Source organism: Peromyscus leucopus, chromosome 3 (genome assembly GCF_004664715.2).
Source record: "Peromyscus leucopus breed LL Stock chromosome 3, UCI_PerLeu_2.1, whole genome shotgun sequence".
NCBI classification, from domain to species: Eukaryota; Metazoa; Chordata; class Mammalia; order Rodentia; family Cricetidae; genus Peromyscus; species Peromyscus leucopus.
This window is the reverse complement of record NC_051065.1, coordinates 104583977-104608563: the sequence shown is the minus strand read 5'-3', so window position 1 is coordinate 104608563 and position 24587 is coordinate 104583977. Positions and strand designations below refer to the sequence as shown.

Here is a 24587-nt window from a genome sequence, read left to right as displayed (position 1 = left end):
GTATGCTAATTCCACCCTTTTCATGAAGGAATTCTGCTGATTTTACTTACTTTTTATGGTTGATCCTGTCTTTTCTTCTCCCTCCACCTCCCATTTTTTGTCTGCTGCTTTCCAGGCAGTTTATCAAGCTGCTCTTTCACTGGCCCTGCAAGCCTCTGCCCTCAGGGTGTGTTCATCTGGTCGAGCTCAGACCTGAGTACTGGCCCTTGCCTTCCTGAACTTCTAGCTCAGGACTAGTGGAGAGTGCTCTGCTGTGGTTTCTCCACAAACAGGAAGGGCTTTCTGTGACATGGTGGCAAATATCTTCTGGGGCATGTGTCTGAGGCCATAGTGACAGCTGATTTTTTTCCCTCAGAGCCAAAGTGAGAGTACCACAGCATCAGGAGCCCTGGGAGGGAGGACCTGGCTTTTACACCAGGTGGGGTGCCCATAGTGTGGCCTAGACCAGTCTCTGCTGCCCTAAGTTGAGCCTTCTTTACCTACTCATGGGTAGATGAGAACCCATCCTCCCCATTCAGGTTTGCTGAGTGTTTTCCAAGTAGACTAGCCCTGGAACCTGCTCATCACTGGGAATGGTGCTGTACTTGACCTGACACTTCTGTGGCACAGCTGTTCTCTCTCCTTTCTCTCTCTATACTCCACATACCTTGTTTGTTGTGTTTTGTTTGCAGTGCTGGGGAATGAACCCAGGCCTTGTACATGTTAGGACACCACCACTGAGAAAGAAAGAAGGGCTTAGTCATTGTTATGGGGAAGGGGGATGTCCTTTGTGTGGTGACGAGCCGTATGGTAGTCTGTCAGTGATGGAGGCAATGGTACAGCCTATATGGAGGCTACACATCCAGGGCTACGAAAAGTCGTAACGTTCTTGTAATGAAATCTCCCAACAACACCTCTCTTAGAAGTTGTCCCTGTGTTGAACAGTGTGTGACTAACTTCAAAGTACTGAACCTCTTGGGCCTTGTAGGGCTTTTCATTTACTCCACGAGTATTTGTTGAGCACCTACTATGTGCTGGTGGTACAGGGGAGAGACAGCCCACATGCCTGTCTCAGTGGAGAAGCTGAAGAGGAGTGAGCAGTGCAGTAGAACTGTCCCGGGCATGATGGAGCTAGGGAAGGTGCCCCTTCGAGGCCAGAGAAATAGGGTGATGTGAGAGGTGCAGGCCAAGGGCCATGTTGTCCAAGGGGTGGCCGGAGGGGCCTAACACACCCCCTCATTAGCTCTGGAGATGCCAGCGCTGGGGAGGGAAAGTACTCAACTCCGGGAAGCCCTGTTGGAGGTCTAGGTGATCCTCAGGTTTGTAGCCTCTGACATCAGAGAGCCGCCCTGTGACCTTTAGCTGACCTTTAGCCTCTATCCGTGCCCTCTCAAGCACTAAAGAGGCTTCCAGGAGCAAGGGGTCACTGTGGGCCTGTGTGCTGGTGCCCTGCTTCTTTCTGACACAGGTAGGTGAGGGCCAAAGAAACTGGTGTTCGTTCTTCTTCTTCTAGTATTCTTTTCTAGAGAGCATTCTCTTTAGAGAGCTCACACTCGGGAGCTGCAGGCCACTCTTGGCCTGTAGGCATGTTTGGTTTGGGTCATATAGTTTAAACATTTTTTGAATTGGTTGTCAAAGTTTAAAATTTGGCAAATTTCATGTAATAGTCCAGATTTTTGGCTTCTCTTGAAAAGTGGGAAGATCTGGCAGCTCGAGGCCTGCATTCCTGCCTGTCTGTGGTGGGCTGGAGCTGGGGAGACTATCCCCTCCAGCGGGGCTCAGGAGTCTCCACTCCCTCTGGTCCCATACTTGGTCTTGCTCTTTGCTCCCTCCATCACCCACGTAACATGCCCACAGCCCCAGGCGTTTATGTTTTAGATCACTGTGTCCTATATCCTCCATTCCAGAAATGTAGGGCATTTGTCAGTGAGAACAGGGTTTCCTGTCCCAGGAAGTGGCTGTGTGTTTCAGATCTCAGGGAGGGTTACAAATTCATCTGTAAGCTCTCTAGTGCCCAGCCGGTGGGAGAAGCTGAGGCACAGACATGGAAAGCCCATTTACAGTGCCATTTGGTGTAGCTGGGAAACTGGGGTCCAGTGTGTCACTGCAAAGCCTGTCCCACAACCCACTCTGTCTACCACAGTGGCCCACATAGCTGAGGTGTGCCTGCACACCTGAGGGTGGGAAGGCTCCCTGTGGGATCACTTGTGTTCAGAGGAAGTGGCCCGGTGGGTAGATCTCAGACAGAGCTAGGTTAGGCCCAGTGCCCCATGTTCAAGTTGTGAGTTGCACTGTCTCCTGCCTCCCTTTTCCACACTGACTGGACACTTTTCTGTATGCTGAGCAGTTCTGACTTTGTTAAGCCCACATTGTTGAGGCATGCCAAGTTGAGACCTCCATAGGTAGTAGCTGGTTAGAAAATGATGCTTATTTTTACAATGGAAATAACATGGGTAGGACCCTAGAATTACCAAAGTTTTGTGAAAAATACTGACTTAAAAAATAAATCAGGTGCAGCTGGGCAGTGGTGGCGCACACCTTTAATCCCAGCACTTGGGAGGCAGAGCCAGGCGGATCTCTGTGAGTTCGAGGCCAGCCTGGTCTACAGAGCGAGATCCAGGACAGGCACCAAAACTACACAGTCTCAGGGGGAAAAAAAATCAGGTGCAATGGCAGGTACCTTGTAAGTCCCAACAACTCAGGAGGCAAGGCAAGAGGATTGCCTCAACCCAGGAATTCTTAACAAGTTTGGGTAACGTAATGACACCTTGCCTTCAAAACAAACAAACAGATAAAATAAAGAGTGGTGTTTTCCCAGGTGTCCTGGTAACAGTAGTGGGAGATCTGAGATGACTCCAAATTGTACAGGTCCACAGCTCTGTCCCAATATGGTCCCCTCCTAACCACATGCTGTACTGTGGACCACAGACTGGTTAGGAGTGACTCCAGCTGTGCTGGTTGGCCAGAGAGCAGGGCAGCACTGCAGGCTTCAGACATGCACCCACACTCTAGATGTGCTCTGCACCCTCCACTGTGCGCCTTCCCCAGCTCCTGCTCATGACCCCAGGTAGAGAGAGTGGCCTGTGCTGAGGGAACAGTAAGTTCAGAAACCCCTTGTCCCGGGAATGTGCTCTGGGTCCTTGATGGCAGTAAGCCTGTCTGTTAATTAATGCCAGGAAGGTGCCCCGGCTTCATCTTGAGATACCACACGCCCCTCTGTGCCCGCTTTAGCCTAGAGTTTCAGTGTGGTCTGTGTTTGGGCCTCAGACATCACCATATGAAGTTTGCTCTGGCCGCTGGCTCGGGCACCCTTCAGAGTTGCATTCCCACATCCCCTCTCGCTGGTTGTCCAGAAGTTCTGCATCCATATTTGGTGATTCATCTCTATTCCCCTTCCTCCCCCAGCCCCTCAAGGTGTCTGCCAAAAGTCTGTATAACTCATATCATCTCCCAAGCTGTTATAGTATATGAAGACAGAGGATAACTTAATTATTTTTGAATACAGATTCTTAGCAGAAGTAAGAAGTGTGGTGGGGGAGTTTTTATACTCGCTGCATGAAATAGACAATATTTCCTGAAACAGGAGATATGAACCTCAAAGAATTTAAAATAAAACATTCATTTTATTATTTTTTTTAAAAAAAGGAAAACTAGGGGGGAAAAAGTAGAATAGTCAGTCTTTTTATCCTAAGTACAGATGAAATTGATTAAACCTTAAAGACTGGCCTCCGCACACCCGGTTTATTAATTGAAGAATTTCCTCTTACCCAGAATGGGAAGTTCACATTAACATCGAGCTTGCCCTGAGTGCTGGTGACACTTGAGAACTGAACATTTTCCACAATCCTATTTTCTCTTCGGTGCTAGAGGAAATCCTAAAATGGCTAAGATGGGGGAGGGGTGGGGGGAGCAGAACCCGTACTTTTAAGGAAGCCTTCTTTCATTTCCTTGTAAAGCATGAAATCAAATTATAGCTCGTGGCCCACAATTATTTTATTTCTACATTTCAAATTCCATTTTCTGCTCCTTTTTGCTGCTCTTGAACAGGGGCTGCACTGTTGGATGGAGTCCTCTGAAGAGATTGCCCCAGATAGACTGTGACACAGTAGCTGGAGGAAGCCAGCAGCCAGGCTCCCCTGCTGGGTCAGGAGCCAGGCCCCACGAACCCTCCTGCATCCGGAAGGTCCATGGCGTCACTGCTCCTGGCCAGGGAGCCTCTGCTGTGTGTGCAGATCCTGGCTGTACCTCTAACTCTTCAGAAAGGGCAGCATGTGGCATTTTAGAGCCTCCCAAGTACTAGTGGTAGGAGGTGGCACAAGGTGAGGCTGGTACTAGTGGTCTACTGACTTCTGGGGGCTAAAGGTCATGCTGTGTTCCCATCCAACCCTAGGTTGGATCCCTCACTCTGACCCTGTTGATGCTACCTATTTAGCATCTAATAATGTTTCATGTTGTTTTGTCTTGTTCTGTTTGTTTTTATTAGCTGTTTCCTACAAGTTATATGCTGTTACACTTACTGCCATATAAAGTTCTTAACCTAAATGCAATTTTAAAAATATTTTAAAAACTCTCCAGCTAGGCACAGTGGCATGATCCTAGCTTCTCTGGAGAGTGAGGTAAGAGGTTTTCTGTAGCCCAGGAGTTCAAGACCAGCTGAGGCCACATACCAAGTGAGGCCTTATTTAAAAACAAACAAACAAAACCCATTTTAAAGACATGAATATGCAAATAACATATTTGCTCACAGAGAGTGCTTGGGGGGCAGAGAACCCTAGTTTAACTGCTGCCTGATTGCTCAAGCGAACCATGTGTTTGAAAATGCTTTTTAAGGCTGCCTTCAGTGGCTCACACAATCACAGCCTTCCTCTGGCAGACATGCTCTCCTCCAGGTGGGACTGAGGTCCTCATGCTTCTGGAAAAGATCTGTTTCTTGCAGTTTTCAGTCCACTGGAGACCATCTGACCAATAGCCTCTGACTTTGGAAGATTTCTTTGTGATTTCTCTGAGATTTCCAATCCCTTTGGTCTCTTCTTATTCATAGACTTCAAGGTATTGCCCAGGCGCTGCCCCAAAACATTTTGGGCTCCTGTCTCACTTGCTAGCTGTGTGACTAGGCATGACACTTAAGATCTTGCCAAACCATGGCTTTGTCAGCCTGTGTGATGTGTGTATAGCAGGTCCTTCTTCCTGAGCTGTGTGGGGTGGAAATGACCTCCTCTGGATGGTTTCTCTTAGGTACCCAGTAAATATTCTTTCTCCTCATGCCCCTGCATTTTGACTATAGGTGTCTCTTTTATTTTCCATTTTTAAACTTTCACTTTGAAATAATTTTGTATTTGTTGAAAAGTTACAAGAATAGTAGAAAGAACCATTGTGTCTATTGCTGTGATGAAACACCAAGACCTAAAGCCACATGGGGGTGGGGATTGGTGTTTGTCTTACATATCCTGAGACACAATCCATGTCTTCCATTTGGGAAGCCAAAGCAGGAACTCAATCAGACGGAAACCTGGAGGCAGGAGCTGATGCAGAGCCCATGAAGGAGTGCCGATTACTGGCCTGTTTGTTCCCTATGGCTTGCTCAGCCTGCTTTCTTATAACATCCAGGACCACTAGCCCCTGGGGCGGGGGCACCACCCACAATGGGCTGGGCCCTCCCACACTGATCACTAATTAAGAAAATGCACTACAGGCTTGTCTGCCTACAGCCTGATATTTTGGAGGCCTTTCCTCAACTTAGGTTCACTCCTCTCAGATGATTATAGCTTGTGTCAAGTTGATGTAAAACTAGCTATAGCCAACACATCTTGTCACCCTGCAGTGAACTTTGACCCTCTCCACACGCCTTTGTCTGGTTCTGGTGCTGCCAGACTTAGACTAGGAAGACTGGCCACTGGTCTTACAGGGGCCCTGACTTTAGGAGAGTATCTTCACAGCTGACAGTATGCCTCAGCCCCGGTCCCTTCCTGGTAGCATCAGAGCCACTCCCTGAGGAGCCTATCCTGGTGGCATGGTGGCTCTCTTAGAATGTCAGGGTGATTGCACAGATGGGTGCTTCTGTTGCCTGACTCTAGAAATCCTTTCGTTTCCCCAGGGAGATCTGTGACTGGTGCAGGGGCCTCTTTATTGCTTCTTTCAATGTTGAACTGCTGACAGCAACAGTGTCTGGCTAGATTTTAGTAACTTTTATTTTTATTATGCTTTCTTTTGAGGAGGGGGGACAATCCTGTTGCCTGGTCATAGTGGCATACATTTATAGCCCTTTACCCCAGCACTTGTGAGGCCAAGGCAGGGCTTTGTTTTGAAAACTGTAACGTTTAGAGGGAAGAAGCAGAATTTAGGAGTTCCAGGTCAGCTTCAGTTACAGAGTGAGTTTGAGGCCAGCCTACACTAAATGAGACTCTGTCTCAAATCCCTCACCGCCTCCTGCAAAAAAACAAAAACAAAAAACACCCCACAAAGAATCCCTTTACTTAGGTAAGTAATATTGGCCTTACAATGATACAACATTACTCTAAAAAATGGTTTTTGAGTCAGGACCACAGTGTATGTGGCTCAAATCAAGTACAGAAATGTCAGCCATTGTAGATGACAGACCAGCTGTGTCTGCTGCTGCGCATCCATCAGGTCTTATTGACTCCTAAAGAAGGGGTGGGAGAGTGAGTGGACCCTCACCTGAGATTCCAGTTGCTCCTCCCACCTGTGTGTGTACAGTTCTTTGCCTAGTGCAATGGAGCCCTGGAGCCAGTCGCTGGTCTAGAGGCTAGGAGAGGTTAACTGAAGGGTTAACCTATGTGGCTATGGGGAAGCTGTCATCAACGCTGGGTGACAACCTTTCAGTACAGCTCCTTTGGGTCACCCACAATTCAGCCAGTAATCCCTCACCCATGCTGTGTAAGTAAAGTCAACAAACTCACTGGTTCCTGGGGGGACTTTGGTGGAGTCGGTCGTACTTTGAGTTGTTGGGACTTTAGAGGCTGGGTAGACATTTGTTTATGTCTCTGCCTGAAACTCTCCCTGCCCTTCAGTTTTTGGTCTGTAGTACAGTTTCCTCATCTTTAATGGTGTGACAGTACCATGCAGAATGAGTACTTAATTCTGTGTTAGGTCCTTTGACCATGGTCACTGTTACATTGCTAATCCAGTAGGTGAAGCACAGGATTTGAGTGTGGTTTTACTGAATTTTTCCTTGTGATTGTGGGGGATCTGTAACTAGAGTTTTCCTGCCTTGCCCACAGTCAGGACAAATCTTTGTCACCCGCCAGTTCCACAGCTGCTCAGACCCAACCAAGTAAACAGAGACTTATATTGCTTACAAACTGTATGGCCGTGGCAGGCTTCTTGCTAACTGTTCTTATAGCTTAAATTAATGCATTTCTATAAATCTATACCTTGCCACATGGCTCGTGGCTTACCGGCGTCTTCACATGCTGCTTGTCATGGCGGCGGCTGGCAGTGTCTCCCTTCCTCTCAGCCTTCTACTTCCCAGAATTCTCCTCTCTCCTTGTCCCACCTACTTCCTGCCTGGCCACTGGCCAATCAGTGTTTTATTTATACAGAACAATATCCACAGCAGGGATCTTTTTTTATGTGTGGACTGTCTGTGTTTATTTGCTCTCCTGCTCAGTATAACCTTCCCTCCTTCTTTCTCCTCAAATCCATGAGCTTCCTCTCTGCCTTTGCTCAGATGGGCAGTGGACAGGTCCCTTCCATTGATCTGCTGTATACCTAAGCCACTTGTCCAAGCATAGTTCTGAGCCTGCCTCTCCTGTGCCCTTGACTACCTGGAATCTACTTACTGTGTTAGCTTAGCTGTTTGCTTGTTACTTTACATCACTGTATCATAATGGGTTGGAATCTTATTGTTTTGGCTGTGCAGGTGTGCCAAGGGCTCACCCTAGGCCAGGAACATGGGAGTGCTCAGTCAGCAGTATGCTGCTCTCTATTGACCTCTCTGGCACTTCCCATTAAATTGTTGGTGCTTTATGACTAGTTTTAACTTTATTCTGTTTGAAGCATTAAGGATAGTAGCCTGATGTGAATGTTAGGCTTTTCCCCAGCCTTTGGACTTGTCTTTAATTTTTCATGCAGAAATGTTTGAGTTTTATGTTGATGAGTTTATTGGCTTCCTGTTTTGACCTCTAGCTATGTACCTTACCTGGGTATGCTTTACCTTAAAGTTATATTTCCTTCCCCATGCCTTCTCTTCTAGTACTTTTATGTCTTTATATTTGAAACAGTTTTTTGTTTTGAGACATGGTCTTACTATGTAGCTCTGGCTGGTCTTGAACTAATAGCAATCCATCTGCCTCTGATTCCCAAGTGCTGGTATTAAAAGCATGTGCCACCACCATCCCTGGCTGAAATGTTTTGTTAAATTACATTTATTTGGTGTGTGTGTGTGTGTGTGTGTGTGTGTGTGTGTACGTACATACCACAACATGCATATGGTCAGAGAACAGCTTGCAGAAGTTGGTTCTGGCCTTCCCGTTGTGTGGGTCCTGGGAATTGTCTTGGTGACAAGGGCCTTTATGCATTGAGCCATCTTGCCTGTCCTTGTGTTTGAAATTTGATTAATTGGGAATCATGGTGTAAGGTGTAAAATAGAGATCCAATTTTATTTTTATCCAGATGCTATCTGTTGTCCCTAGGTCACAGTTGTGAGTTGGTCCTGATTTACAGATAAGGAGCTTGGAGAAGGACAGCTACTCACCCGTGGCTTCTCAGCTACAGAACTGTGCATGCACTTAGCTCTGGAGCTTTCAGCCAGTCCCCAGCTTTTATAGTATTTTGGCATTTTCTGCTTTTGGCTGGAGTCCACCTCTTCTGTCTGCTTTCTTGTCCATCCTGTTGGAAATTCCCCTTGCTCTATTACATGGTCTTCTTTGTTGTTTCCTTGTCCCTCTTCTGCAGACATGGCTGGCATTGTTCTTCTGTGGTGTCCTGAGGTGGTGATGAATGCAATGCTCTCACATGGCACGTGTGTCCTAGGGGACACTGGCAGATCGCCTTCACTTGAGTCTGCTCTCCTTCCTTTGCCACCTGCAGGGCCTTACCCACCTGCTCTTCAGGATGCCTCTGGGTTCCCAGAGGACTCAGGAATGTGGGACTCTGGCCAACAGGCAGCTGGCAATAGGAAAAGAAAAAAAACCAAAAAACTGAAGTCAGAGAACACTTGGTTCTAGTGTTTCTTTGGCTGTTGATTGTGCAAGCTGGTCTGTAGGTTTATCTTTAGGAAAGTGGCAGAGCTTCTACCACATGGGGACAAAGTAAGGGTCAGTGCTAATGGGGAAGTCACAAGTTCAGGCTTGATAGGAGCCAACACTGGTGTAAATCCAGGGCAGGGGTTGATTAGAATGGTCAGGATAGGGTGGAATTGGGAATCCACCTCCTTACAGGGATCTTCTCCTTGGCTCCATTGGATGTAAGCCCTGTCTTACTTCATGTGCTAAGTTGAAAAGATTTTCTGTGGACTTCTTGAATGGTGGTGTTGGCCATGCATTCAAACCTCACAACACTAAGTGACTCCTGTTCCAAGTCCAGTCTTGGCTCCATCTAGTTCATTCTAATAGTGGCTGCTGTTTATGGGCTGGACCTAGGTTGGCTGCACTCCCACCCTGGTACTCTGGGTATAAATACCTGGCACTTGTCCTTCTGGGCCACTTGGTCACTTAGTCTTTACCTCAGGAACAGAAGGTCTCAGTACTGCTTGCATCTAGAGTTCTGGGTGACTCGGGGAGATGTCACTATCACCTGCTCAGCCTCTTCCACCAGACTATCTACTCAGCATTTGGCCCAGGTGTTTGGAGGATTCCATCTTTGTAGGTCGGTTGACAAAATACGGATTCTTATTCCGGTGGCAGACACAGTGCTTCAGGCTGTCACTGACATCTGATGCCTGCTAAGGGGCTACCTCATGTACTCCTGGGAAATGGTGGTAGCAGTCCTTCCTTGCTACATTGATGTGGGGAGCACAGGCCTGTGGGTGTATGTGAGCTGCACAGAAACACCAGGGATTCACAGTAGTCCCTTACTGTCCAGGCTTGTCCTACTTCAGGGACACTTCTGGAGAAGAGAAAAACAGAAATGCGTCAACCATTATATACCCTAGTAGATTCTCCTTAGCAAAGCCAAATGGCTGTGACATGATGTAAGTCTTCACACACACACACACACACACACACACACACACACACACACACACACACAGAGAGAGAGAGAGAGAGAGAGAGAGAGAGAGAGAGAGAGAGCGCACTGAGAGTCAATGTAGAGACAGCTATGACCTGTGTTGACATCTGACTATTATTGGCTTCTACCTGTTGGCAAGGTGGTTTTAGGAAGTTATCTAACTTGCTAGAGCCATAATCTTATTTACCATAAAATGGGGAGACAAGTAGTATAATGAGTGATGAATCGGTATGGTACAGTGAGGATGGGACGTCCTTGGCCCGCCAGGAGCCTCATCTAGGCATGCCCCCTGGACTCTGCCTCTATCTTTCCTGAGCATCTGCAGGGGCGGGAACCTATGTGCATGCACTGCCCATGGACATGAAGGTTCTTTGGTTCTGGCTGACATCTTGCTGGCATGATATGGAGTATTCTGATAGAGAGATGTCAGTGGACTGAGCTTCATTCTCCCGAAATCTTTGCTCCTTGACCTTGACTAGATTTTCAACCTTCCTGGGGCTTTTTTTTTTTTTTTTTTTTTTTTTTTTTTGTCATCTGTAGTACCTCTTTATCTCAGGTTGGGCTGCAGCTAAACCAGGAGGAGCATAGACCTCCATAGCACATGTGGCGACAGCCGTAAGAAGAGAAACCGTGATGGCTGCAAACATTCGAGGGGCTGCTATGGCATTGTGCCGTTCCAACACAGGTGCTGTCAGCATTTCTCTCCACAGAGGAGACAGCTGAGGCACTGGTTCCCTGCAGCCATGTCAGGCAGCTCCAGAGGATCACGGGCCTGTGGCCTCTGCAAGTCACCTGCACTCACACGTTCACTTGGACACACACACACACACACACCTATCCATAATTAAAAATAATAAAAATAAAACCTTTTTTAAAAAATAGGAATAAGTTATCACCGCAGCTTCACTTAGATGACAACAGTATATTTACAAGGTTACTGGGTACCTAAAAAGTCAAGAGCTGAAAACAAAATTTTTCACTATTTTAAATTTAATATTATTTCCCCTTCTTAGAATGCTTGCTCCTTTTGATTTTTTTAAAAAAGAAAATCTGATTTTATAGATGCTAAAATATGTTTAAGGTTTTATATCATTTTCCCCAGCCAAAACATTGTTTTCTGAATGGTTTTTTTCCTCCAACCCCAGAAAGAAAATTACATCTCCACAGATAGCTCAGACTTTGTTAAATGCCGACCTTTGTACGGTTTTTTGTTATTTTTATTTTTGAAATGATTAAGATATGTAATCTACAGAATTGAAGATTGTAATTTTTTAAGTAGGGAGGAACTTTAACCCTGTCATAATTGCTCTGCAAACCTTTCAAGGGTTCTGTGGTCAGAATGACTGATGAAAAGCCCTGATAGATGGCTAAGTATAGAGGGTCCCTTGTAAGCCTTGGGTTTTTGTCTTATTTCCCACCCACTCGCTCGGTCTGTCCCTCTAGTCTCAGGGTGATTTTCTACCCTGGGTTCGTGGGAATTGGGAAGGACACTGTCTGATTCATTCCATGAACATACTAGAGAGTTTGAAAAAGGCAAGGAAGGCCAGTCGTATCACTTCCGGTTGCCTGATCAAATGTCTGATAAAGAGCGGGAGGAACTAGGAGCGGCTGCCGGACAGTGGGCATCTCCCTGGAGCTGACCCGGTTTCCAGCAGTGCCCTTGTTCTCAGTGCGACAGTCAAGCGGCCCTGACCTCTGCTTTTCTTAGAAGTTCCTGGTGCTGCCATGCTGCAGAGGATCTCCTGGAGCAGAGCTGTGTGCTTGCTACAACAAAGGCCATTTGTGGATGCCAGATAAGACTGCAGGCTCCTGGTGCTTGGGTCCTGGCTGCACTAGCAGTTAGGTGTAGTGGTCAGTTTCACTTTCTGTCGCCAAGATTCCAGCATGAGAGAGGGCCTGATGTGTGGAGCTCATAAGCTGGTCTCTCCACCAGCCAGGCAAGTGAGGCTCTGGATAGTTATATGTACTTTGGAAATTAGATTTTGAGAAAAAGAATAGACTTCTAGTCAACAGAATGGAAGAGGTGGGGGTACTAACATCGTACAATTCACCCCAACAAGGGCTTATTAAATGGTGCCCAAGCTGGGTCTTGTGTTTTGCATAAATATCGAAAGGCAGGCTTCAGGTGAGAACTCAGCCTTGGGTGAGTTGGACCAGGACCATGGCAGTAAGACTGGAGCAAGTAACCTGGACAGAGTGCAGCAAAGGCCAGGCAGGCACAGGTGAGCATCAATACAGGGGTACTATGATTCTCAAGTGGAGCCTGGGGAGGAACTAAAGATGGGGATTTGTTGGGCCTCTCAGGTCCCCATGGGAACGACATGTGTGGCACAGTGGGTGAGAGCTCAGGTACAGGTGTTGAGATCTCTGCTATGATGCATTCGGTGTAAAACACAGACACTCATTCTACTTCTTCAAAGTCCTGTTTTCCTCATCTGTGAAGTTCTTGGTGGAGCTAAAGTTCTGAGAGAACCTGGACAGCTGGAATTAGCCCTGAGCCAGAGATCTGCAGAATCAAGTACTGGGCTGTTCTGCTCTGAGTCTGTACAGAGACAGGTGCCCAGGACATGACACATGCCCCCTTCATGGTTTGCCTACAGGCTTTAGCTCCTCTAGTGGCTACAGAGCCAACTCCATGGTCCTGGAACCAGATTCAAGGCCTACTATGTGTGGGAACATTTGATAGGTGGTTAGGTGCCTCTTATTGGTGGGATGGGCTCAGACTTATCTCATGGGAGACAAGGGAGCACCATGCAACCAGGGGGTAAGGTTTGTGTAGCCATGGTAAAGCTACCACTGGTTAAAAAGAAGGAAGACTGGAGGCCACATTGGGAACCTTGTGTGTTCTGAGGGCAATGGGGTCTTTTAATAGGAAAGCAACTCTGCCAGGTCTGTGTTTCATTCTTTGATTTAAATACTTAAACTATTACTAGATTCCTTATACTCTCATTTGAAATGGAAAGTAACAGAATGTATGTGGATTCCTACCACTCTTTTCTCACTCTATTTTTTTAAAATAATTCCTTGGATATTTCATGTGTGTAGAAGCAAAAGCTCATTCATCTGCAGTGCATATGCAGGCGCAGGCGCAATCTTCCACATGGGTTATAACACACGTAACTCTGCCCTCTGCTCTTCTACTCCACTGCAGACTATTTTATAGTAGAAGCAGTGGCTATGTACTATTCTATTTCATGGTATAACTATCATTTTTAAGCTTGTTCCCTACTGATGACATTTACGTGGTCTCCAACTTCAGTAACAATAGATGTGTTGTAAGTGTGTCCTGTGTGTCTACAAGCTTGCCTGGGTCAAAGATCATATCTATTTTCTTTCCATTTTATTTTACATATTGGTGTTTTGCCTGCATGTATGTCTGTACACCATGTGTATAGTGTTCTTGGAGCCAGAAGAGGGTATCAGATCCCATGGAACTGGAGTTATAGGCAGTTGTGAGCCACCATTTGGTTTCTGGGAATCAAACCCTGGTCCTCAGCAAGAGCAGCCAGTATTCTTAATTGCTGGGCAATCTCTCAGTTCCAATTATGTACATTTTGATACCTGTCTCCAAGATGTTTTCATACCACTCTAAAGGTCTCCAGCAGTATGAATCAGTTATGTATTTTTAGCAAGTTCTTTTGGGGGACACTAGAAGATGAATTGTGGAGGGCCAGTCTGAGGCTGTGTCCTTCGAGAACAACTGACTTGAATTGGAATGGAGATGGTTACCAGAGGCTAGTTGGTATCCATTGCATAGTGGGAGACCGTTACCTCCATTCTGGGAAAAGCTGTTGGGTTGTAGAAATAATTCTCTTCATAGAAATGGGAGAGTCAGTGTCCCTCCCACAGCTGTAGGTGGGATCTGGGGTACTACCACCCAGTGACTTAAACAAGGATATGCTGCTGTTGATGCTGCTGCATACACCTGTCCTTCTAACTGCATTGCATCCTTGCCTGACCATGCTGGGCCATGCCAAGCCTGCCTACACTTAGACACACTCCTGCTCCTTGGGGCCAGAGCTTTGGCTAGCACTGACTAGGAGGCCTCTGGGAGCAGCAGGCAGAGTAGTTCCCTTTGGTGCCAGGTGGCCATGTGACCTAGAACATGTACTGCCATGGTTTGAGCCTTTCTGCATCTGAAACAGGGTAATGAGGATTAAGCATACTACCTTAGCACACATTGCTGGTATGGCAACCGTGACAGAAGGTCATTTCCTGGCCTTTCTCTCCCACAGCAGTAGGTGGGGTTGGTCGTCAGACTCCCTTTCAGAGGGAGTCTTGTCTTCAGTCTTTCACTTCTACAGACTTGCTAGTGATCATAGTGTGGTCCTGAAGTCCTTAGGAGGAGGTCTTGTAAACTGAAGATGTAATTACCATTCATTTCAGAGGGGGACATATCTGTTTTCCTGCTTTCCCTAACTTTCCCTAATATTATTTATAATATTATTTCTAAAATATTGAATTGAATAATTTGAAGTCCTCTAAGTCCCCTTACAAATGGCATAGTCATTCTGTTTCTTAACACCTGTGCTTCTAACAAGGTGGCTGGTACCTTCTCTTCACTGACTGCCCTGTCATATGAGACCTGCTTGTTCAGCTCAGGCGTGCTATACATGTGTTCACAGCCAGCTGTCTGTTCAGCAGTTCTGTGTGCCAACCTCCTAGAAAGAGCAGAGGCTCCATAAACAGAGCGTAGGACCAAAGTTAGTAGATCATGAGCATCAGTCTTAAGGCAATTGTAGGTAACCTAGGTGTTTTGGGAAGAAGCGCTCTGCATCTCTAATTCTCACACATTGCTGGAGGCCTGTATTTTTTAAGCCTTGCTGTCTTTCTTAGTAAGGGCAGGTAGCTAGGTATTCGAGTTTTCCTGTGCAACATCTGCCCTTACTGAATGAAATGAAAATGAGAGCAGTGGTACAGCAGAGGGGGGCGGGACTCTGGAGTCAGGCATCCTTCACCGAAACTCAGTCCTGCTGTGCACAGCCACAGGCCCCTGAGAAGACCCTCAGTTTCCTCCCATCTCCTGCTGCTCTTTTGCCTTGATGAGGTTCTACCAGTCAGAATACTCACTTGGATGGGGCAGGAAGTATCCAGCATTCTCCCCAGTCTGCCCACTATTGCAATGCTTTGCTGGGACGGGGGATGGTGACTTCCTGTGAGGCTCACTAAGCCAACTCTTCTCCTAACCTTACCTTTTATTGCCCCAGGTGCCCAGATCATTGATCTGATGATGCTCGTGATTGATGTGACCAAGGGAATGCAGACACAGTCCGCAGAGTGCCTTGTGATTGGCCAGATCGCCTGCCAGAAGCTGGTTGTGGTGCTGAACAAGATAGACCTGTTAGCGGAAGGGAAGAGGCAGGCAGCGATTGACAGAATGACCAAGAAGATGCAGAAGACTCTTGAGAACACCAAGTAGGTTCGCTAATGACAGCTCATGTGTAAGGTGCTTGCTCATTTAACCTCGGGACAGGCAGGTTAGCCTCACGTCCTGGGGGGCAGAGTGCTGCCTGTTGTCACAGCTGTGGCTGCATGAAGCTGACTCAAGGCTAACATGCGGTTAAGGTTCCAGAAAGTACTGGAGCATAAGGAAATGGGGTACCCTCACTTGTGGGAGTGGCATAGTTGGAGGTTGGTATCCTCTGGGGAGTCTCCATCATTGTCACTTTTTCTTTCTTTTTGGTATTTTGAGACAGGGTTTTCTCTGTGTAGCCCTGGTTGTCCTGTATCTCGCTCTGTAGCCTCAAATTCACAGAGATCCGCCTGCCTCTGCCTCCCGAATGCTGGGATTAAAGGTATGCACCACCACCGCCCGGCCCCATCATGTCATGTACCATCTGAGCCGTGGTACATGCCCCTGTGTGTGTGCTGAGGGCCAGGTACAGGTGCTGCACTTTATAGCCAGATGTGTGGCTTTCAAGGCCTAGGAACCTAGTCCAAGGGCCCCTCCGTGTTGCTCCGTGAAGACCCGGTCCTGCCCTTGTCATAGCCAGGCCTCAGCACTGGAGCCTGGGTGTCATGTTCTCCAACCACAGCTCCGCTGTCAACTCAGAACAAAAATCCTAGAGCCCTGCAAAAGGGTAACTGCAGACATGTGACTGCTGCTGCTGGCAGCCAGAGCATTTGCAGCTTTATCTTGTGAGAGAGAGTTGGCATGTTCCTGAAGAACTCTGAGCAGGGAGTAGTCAAATGAGGTTTCACCTTGGACCATCACCAGCTACAGGGGAAAGCTGGCCTTGTTGATGGAATCAGGGGCTACAGGGGAAAGAAAGAGGAGGTAAGTTATTGTGTTGTGGGCTTTTCCCAGGGAGAGAAGAGGTGTCTATGGTTGAGGTAATGCAGGAGGTAGAAGGGGAGATGTAGGAGACCCCAGTTGCCTCTGGTTGCAGTCGGGGCAGCAAGGTATCAGAGCTATGGGCAGAGTTAGGAAGTGAGAGGTGGAGACCACAGTACTATAAGCCACCTGGTTGCTCAGGGGACCACAGAACTTACTGATTTCTGATGTGGCCAAGAACATGAGTTAGTGTCCTTGCTGGGCATACAGCGCTGGCGGGCCTCATTGTTCTCCGACTCTCTCTCCCTCTCTGGTTGTTCCTTCTGGTCAGTTCTGAAGAGCCGTCACTGGGAGACAGGGCTGCCGTCTCTCTGCTATGCTGCCTGAGACAACACCCTCTCCTCGTGCCTCTCCTTCTCCAGCCTGCGGAGGGCAAGCAAGTAGAGAGGGTTTTTGTTTCCCTGTCATCAAGATTGATATGCCTTCCCGTTTATGATTTTTTTCCCCCTGATCCAACACCTGCAGCTCTCCCTCAGAATGCTCAAGTTGGTTAAATTAAAGCTTCAGCCCTGTGAATGGGCCATATATGTCATAAAAGATTTCCTTGCACTGTCTTTTGTTAGCAAAATTCATCAATCTGATAAAATCGACACATTTAGATAAGTGTTGCATAAGAATTCAGACTTCGTTATTCCTAACGGAAGTGGATATGAGACTGTAAAAAGGAAGATAAAAAATTATATCTTCTTTTTAGTGAGTTATTTGATCTCCTTGCCATTTTATTTACTTGTCAGAAAGGGGAAAACGAATTTTGGAGTCCTGCATAGACCCCAACAGCACCAGCTCACTCACTTCATTGACAGGCCTTCAGGAGCCTGAGGGCACTCTGCACCACCTGCAGCTCTGACAGTCATGTGAGGGAAAGCCTCACTTGTTTGTAAACCATACTTCCTAGTTTAATGTATTGGCTGAAGGTCAGATTATGAACTTTATCATCTTGCCGGAGGAAATTGTCATCAGAGGGGTGTCTGAGCCCTTTTCCTCCTCCCACACCTAGAGGCCCTGCCACAGAGGGCAGGGTTGTCGCTTGTGGGTGGAATCCTGGAGCCCTGTGCTAGGCTGAGTTGTTAAGAACTCACCTGCGGGCTGGAGAGATGGCTCAGAGGTTAAGAGCACTGGCTGCTCTTCCAGAGGTCCTGAGTTCAATTCCCTGTAACCACATGGTGGCTCACAACCATCTGTAATGAGACCTGGCACTCTCCTCTGTATACATAATTAAAAAAAAAAAAAAGAAAGAAAGAAAGAAAGAACTCATCTGCATCATTTTCAGGGGTCATTTCCTTTCCTTTGCTGTCCTTGTAAACTAAATTTGAGGACATCTCTGTTTAGGAAGAAAAATATGGAATGGTGAACCCCAGTATGATCCAAACCTGAAAAATGTTTAAGACAAAACTTATTCTTCTCTACTTGGAGTTTCAATTGAAATAGAAGGCTTCGGAAATACAGACAAGTAGTTGAAAGGAAGAACTAAAGACTTTTTTTCTTAAAATAACAGCTGCTGACATTTGAGCTCCTAATTTCCTGTCTTTTGAAACATATAACAACGCTCCCACAGGCGCTGCTTTGAAAACATAGGTATCCCTGTGTAGCCCAGGCTGAACCCAAGCTCTAAACCCTCTGCCTCAGCCTCCAAAGTGCTGGGATCACAGGGATGTGGCACCTACACTCTCTTTCAAGTTGTTTTGATTTTTTAAATTAGGGTAAAATACACAAATCTGTAACTTTAACCATTTGTAAGTGAATAATCCAATGATATAAAATGTATTCAGAATGTGTATGTCCACCCAGACCTTTCTATGATCCCTTGTAAACTACTCCCAGACAGTAACTCTCCTGTTCTCTCCTCACAGCTTCCTTTCTGCTCTCTGTCTCGGTGATTTGCCTTGTTCAAGTGGAGTCGTGTATGGATTTCATAGAACATTTAAGTTCCATCTATGTTACAGCTGTATCAGAAGAGCCCACTCTGTTGTATTTGTGCTGTGTGTTTAGCCCCGCCCCGCTCCATCATTGACCAGCCTATGGACTTCTCTCAGCTGTTGGAATGATGAACTGCTGGGACTGATTTTAGTCCCTCTGGAGCCATGTCCCCAGGTATCTAGGAGAGGGGAGTGGCTTGTACACTAGTCCATATCCATCCTTTCCGAGGCACTGCCAAGCTGCCTGCATAGCAGCTGTCCTATTCATGTTCCCAGCAGCCGTACATGAGGGCTCCAGGCTCTCCATAGTCTCTCAACACTTGCTCTTTTCCTTGAGACAGGGTCTCACTGTGTAGCCTAGGTCTATCTGGGGCAAACTTCTTGCCCCAACCTCTTGCTCAAGTGCTGAGATTATAGGCTCAAACCACCATGTCTGGCTGTTTCCATTTCTTCCTCAGCCATCTTTGCTGTGTAAAGGGCCACCTTACTGCGGTTAAAGTTTGCCTTTTCACTGTGGCTGGTGCCGAGCATGATGTTGGTCACCTTTATATTTTCATAGAGAAATAGTTGATTACATCCTTTGTCAAGCTTTAAAATGAGTTGTTTTCCCATTGTTGAATTGTAGATCTATACATTAATCTCTGTCTGAAATATGATTTGAAATCCTGTAGGCTTTTTGCTTTCTTTGATATACAAATGTTCTGAATCGTGGTGAAATCTCTCTCATTTGCCTTATGTTGCTGCTATTGTCTGTGGTTTTGGATTCATAGCTGTGAAACTGTTCTCAAATCCCATGTCATGAATGTGTTCTCCAGTGTCTTTTTTATGTGTAGGTTGTTGGTTTATTTTAGTATCTTTTGCAGTGGTATGAAGTGAGAGTTCAGTTTCCTTCTTTTGCATGTAGCTGTCCAGTCTTCCCAGCACCATTTATTACCCCTTCCTTTTATTGTTGCTAAAAAATTAACCCTCCATTTAGATTTAGTTCTTGGCTTTCTGAGGACCAAGGCAACTTATAGAAGGAAGGGTTTATTTTGGCTTACTGTGCGAGAGGGAGAAGAATCCATTAATGGCAGGAGGCATGGCTACAAAAGCAGGAAGTTGAGAGCTCCTATCTTCAAATGCACAAACAGGAGGCAGAGAATGTGAATCCAAAGAGGCACAAGGCATTTATTCTCCAAGCTCACCCCCAGTAATATACTTCCTCCAGCAAGGCTATACTATTAAACTCCCCAAAAGAGTGCAACCAGCGATCAAGTATTCAAAGTATCTGAGCCTGTGGGGGACAAGCTCACTCAAACCGTTACAACTCTAGTCCATTGATATAGATGCCTATGCTTATGGGAGTACCTCACCTCTTTGACAGCTAGCTTTGCAGTGAGTTTCGGAGTCAGGAAGCAGAGTCTTCATAGCTCTGGCCCTTTTTGAAATTGTTCTGACTGGATGGAACCCCTACAATTTTGTATGAATGTGAGGATCTGCTTATCTGTGTCTGTAAAAAGGCTCCTAGAGTTTTGATAGTGATCTGAAGATAGCTTTGGTACATTTGATACCTATACAGTATTGTCTCCCAATCCACAAACATGGACTGTCTCCCCATCTGTCAGTGGTTCTCAACCTGTGGGTTGCAACCCCTTTTGGGGGGGGGTGCCTTGTTGCTGGAGGGCTTCTCTCCAGGTTCCCCAAGCCCCGCAGTCCCACAATCCACTTATAAAATAATCACTCAGATGCCTATATCACTTATAAACTGTATGGCCGTGGCAGGCTTCTTGCTAACTGTTCTTTTATCTTAAATTAACCCATTTTTATAAATCTATACCTTGCCACATGGCTGGTGGCTTACCAGAGTCTTTACATGCTGCTTGTCCTGGCGGTGGCTGCAGTGTCTCCCTCCTCAGCCTTCCGCTTCCCAGACTTCTCCTCTCTCCTTGTCCCACCTACTTCCTGCCTGGCAACCTACTTCCTGCCTGGTCACTGGCCATCAGTGTTTTATTTATATAGAGCAATATCCACAGCAGTGCCTAATGACCCTTTCACAGGGATCACCTAAGACAATTGGAAAATGCAGATAATTTACTTTACAATTCAGAACAGTAACAAAATTACAGTTATAAAGTATCAACAAAAATAATTTTATGGTTAGGGTCACCACAATATGAGGAACTATATTAAAGGGCAGCATTAGGAAGGTTGAGAACTATTGACCTTTAATTCTTCAGTGTTTCATAGCTTTCGTTGTTCAGGTCCTTCCTGTGGCTAGATTTATCTCTGTTTATGCAGAAGTTTTGCAAATGCAGTCACTTTTAGTTTCACTCTGGGTTGCTCATCTATAAAATATTAGAAGAACTAATTTTTATGTGTTAGTGTGATATGAATTCAGCTCCTTTAAAATATGATTGCAGTCACGGCATATTCTTCATTTTCGTGTCTGTGGTTATTAACATTATATATAGCAGATTCTCGAGTAGTCTGTTCTCACCCTGTAGACTGGGCTGTTTTCCTTCTTATACCTAGTGAACCTGAACTGAGCACCTACCTCTTCACAACATTCAATTTTGTTATTCCGTCAGGGTAGATTCTCAGCTGTGAGATCTTGGAATTAAAAGTCATGAAAACGTAAACCCTTTTTGAACATTTGAACACTTTCCAAAGGGAGTCTGCCATTTTACAAGGGTACTTGCAGCCAAGTTTGGCTCTGAGTATAAGGTAATTTAGATGGAGATAGTGTTCTGTGCTTGTTTTGGTATGCAGGTGACTGCTGGTGAGACAGAACACTTTCCTGACATGTATTAAGCAGTTGGACTTTCATGTGTGTGATTTGAGCATGTGTGTTTTGTCCCTTTGCCTCTTGATAGTTAGCTTTTCTTTTTGATCTTAGTGAGGACGTTGCTGTTAACCCTTTGCCCGTCACACTTGGTAGGAACAAGGCAGCAGCATTTGTTTCTCCCCATTTTAGTTGCTTTTGTTTTGACATCTCAAGTTTCTAATTTTCATGTAGTCAAACTCTTTGATTGTTTTTCTTTGTGATTTCTTTATCTCTGAGAGCATTTAAAATTACTCTTGCATAAACATTTATCAATGTTAACAGAAATCAGAATAAAAGATAAAAATGTACTCCCAATCTCCCTGGTGCAGCAAATTAAAATGCTTCCTCCCAGGATTCCTGTCAGTCTTTTCCACATGGACATAATTTGAGGTAGTTGTTATCACTACATTGACACTGTTCAGTGTTCTGTGCTTTTCTGTTTATTTTTCCACTAAGTGTTATCATCTGACAGCATGCTTGATGCATCTTTCTTCCAGACTCCTGGTTCTTTCTTCTCTTAAAATACTTTCTATTTCCCTCTTTCTGTTACAGCCAACTTAGAGCCCAGCATTCCCCAGTCTCCCCTCATTTTTGACACCCTCCCTAGGATTGGACTTACTATCAGCCTCCAGGGATTCATTCCTGACTCTGTGGACTCTACAGGCCTGCATCATGCTGGTGTTGTGGCCACTTGCTACTGCTGTGGTGAACTGCCACATGCTCTTGGGAAATACTTCCTCCCTGAGGTGCTGTTTCTTTGTGAATTGGGAGCTGGTGAGTTCAGCCTCATAACCTTTCTATAGGAAGCACATAGCACCCTGCATGCAGCAGGACCTTAGCAGGGAGAACTGTAATGAGGGAGCTTGGTCCTGTGCCAAGAATTCCCCCACGCAGATCATTAAGTCAGCTGGATCATACAGTTACCCCAGAGAATCAGTTTTGCAAGTTGCTTGACTGCCAAGAAAACAAGACTTGATAAATGGTGGCTATTTTGATATCTACTATTGCAAACTTCAAACTTCTGTTCTGTTTGCTTAGATTTCTTTTACACGGCTTATGAATCCATCTATATGTAATAGATGTATATGTGTTACTGTTATCTAGAACTCTCTGTATGCAGGTGAAGGTCAGCGTGCACGCACAGTCAGTGAGTCTGAGCCAGTGAGCACTATGACACATCTATGTGAGTAGACTGGAGGAGATGGAAGTGGGTCAGGAGATGTTCTTGAATGCTCAGAAGATCAGCCATGACTACCCTACAAGACTGAGGGCTGTCCTCTGGTTGAAGTCCTTGTTCTGGAACCTCAGCTGCAGCCTAGGGATTCCCGGACAGTTCCTCTCTTTGTGACCAGGAGCCAGGATACCTCATGTGCAGCAGGCCTAGAAAAGAGCACAACCATCTTGGCCTGATGAAAATGGTCAAGCACCCAATAGTGTGTTCCCCAGAAGGGTCTGGATAAAAACCACTGAATTTCCAGGCACTTTATGGTAAATTCTTGGAGCCCTCTGCATGCGCGCGCGCGCGCGCGCGCGCGCGCGCACACACACACACACACACACACACACACACACACACACACACACACACACACCTACACCTACAATACCAGGTCCTAGGCCTAAAAGCCGGGAAGCAGAACAAGAGTAGGTGGGCTGGGTTCTAGTTCCAGAGCTCCCTTCCACCCTGTTTCCTGTGGAGAAGATGCCGGACTCTGACTCCAGAAGGATGGTGCACTAGGCCTCTGGCAGCCCTGACCAGTCCTGGCTTCTCTGATACAGGGATGTCAGCCCTGCTCCTGGCCATTGGGATCCTTTGGTGAGCATGTGCCTAGTGCTGGGTGCAGAGTAGGGCAGGGGTGTTTACCTTCTTTCCTTTGACTTTATGTCTTCGCTACTGTACAGGACAGTTTTATGACAACTTGACACAAACTAAAGTCATCTGAAAGGAGGAAATCTCAATTTAGATAATGCCTTTCGAAGATCAAGCTGTAGGCAAGCCTGTAGGGCATTTCCTTAATTAGTGATTCAATAGTGTCTTAGAGTTTCAGTTGCTGTGAAGAGACACCATGACCAACAACTCTTATAAAGGAAAATATTTAGTTAGTTTCAGAAGTTTAATCCATTATCATCATGGTGGGACATGGTGGTGTGCAGGCAGACATGGTGCTGGAGCTGAGAGTCCTACATCTTGATCGGCAGGCAGCAAGAAGTGGTCTGAGACATTGGGTGTGGCTTGAGCATATATGAGACCTCAAAGCCTGCTTCCACTGTGACACACTTTCTTCAATAAGGCCACACCTCCTAATAGTGCCATTCCCCTTGGGGGTCATTTTCTTTCAAACCTCCACAGTGGGGGAGAGCCCTGTCCATTGTGTGTGGTGCCATCCCTAAACGCAGACTGAGCAAGCCAGTAAGCAGCACTCCTCCATGATCTCCAAATCAGTTCCTGCCTCCAGGTTCCTGCTCTGTTTTCATTCCTGTACTGACTTCCTTCGATGAACAGTGATGCAGAAGTGTAAGCCAAGTAAATCCTTTCCTCTCCAGGTTATTTTTGGTCATGGTGTTTCATCATTGCAATAGTAACCCTAAGACAGTTACTGTTTTATTGCTCTGAAGAGACACTGTGACCAAGGCAACTTTTAAAAGAAAGCATTTAATTGGGGGATTGCTTACAGTTTCAGAAGATGAGCCCATTGTCATGGCAGAGTGTGGTGGCAGGCAGGCATGGTGCTGGAGCAGTACTGAGAGCTTCCATCCTGGTCTGCAGGCAGCAGGCAGAGAGAGTGAGACACTGGGCCTGGTGTTGGCTTTTGAAACGTCAAAGCCCATGACTTCAACTCCTAGTGACACATCTCCTAGTTCTTCCTAAACAGTCTACCAACTGGGAACCAAACTTTCAAATCTGTGAGCACTTGGGGGCCATTCTCACTCAAACCACTACACTTTACTTTTGTGTTTCCTCTCTAACTCACTGTAACAATAATCTTAAAAGGTCTTATTGGTAAAAACAAACCTGGAGCCAGGTATTGGGGTGAACGCTGAGAGATCAGAGAAACAGAACAAGCCACATCCAACCTCACCTTGCCAACTTCTCAGCCGATCCTGTTTCCTCAGACTGAAAGCCTCTGAATCCTCATCCAAATGGATCTCAGCTGATCTGCTGCTAAAAGCTTTAAAAGGCTGTAGTTCCTGGTCCTCACACCTTATATTCCTTTCTGCTTCTTGCCATCACTTCCTGGGATTAAAGGTGTGTGTCACCATGCCTAGCTGTTTCCAGTGTGGCTTTGAACTCATAGAGATCTATCTGAATGGATCTCTGCCTCCGGAATGCTAGGATTAAAGGCGTGTGCTACCACTGCCTAACCTC

General features: G+C 46.2%; 1 protein-coding gene across 2 annotated transcripts in view; it reads left to right on the top strand.

Moving 5' to 3' along the window:
- Eefsec (eukaryotic elongation factor, selenocysteine-tRNA specific) overlaps positions 1 to 24587 on the top strand; it is a 214039-nt gene that overhangs the window by 65511 nt on the left and 123941 nt on the right. For both annotated transcript variants that reach the window (XM_028854210.2, XM_037203905.1), the window contains exon 2: positions 15375 to 15582. In XM_028854210.2, the coding sequence (XP_028710043.1) occupies positions 15375 to 15582 (208 nt within the window). The remainder of the gene's footprint in view (positions 1 to 15374; positions 15583 to 24587) is intronic.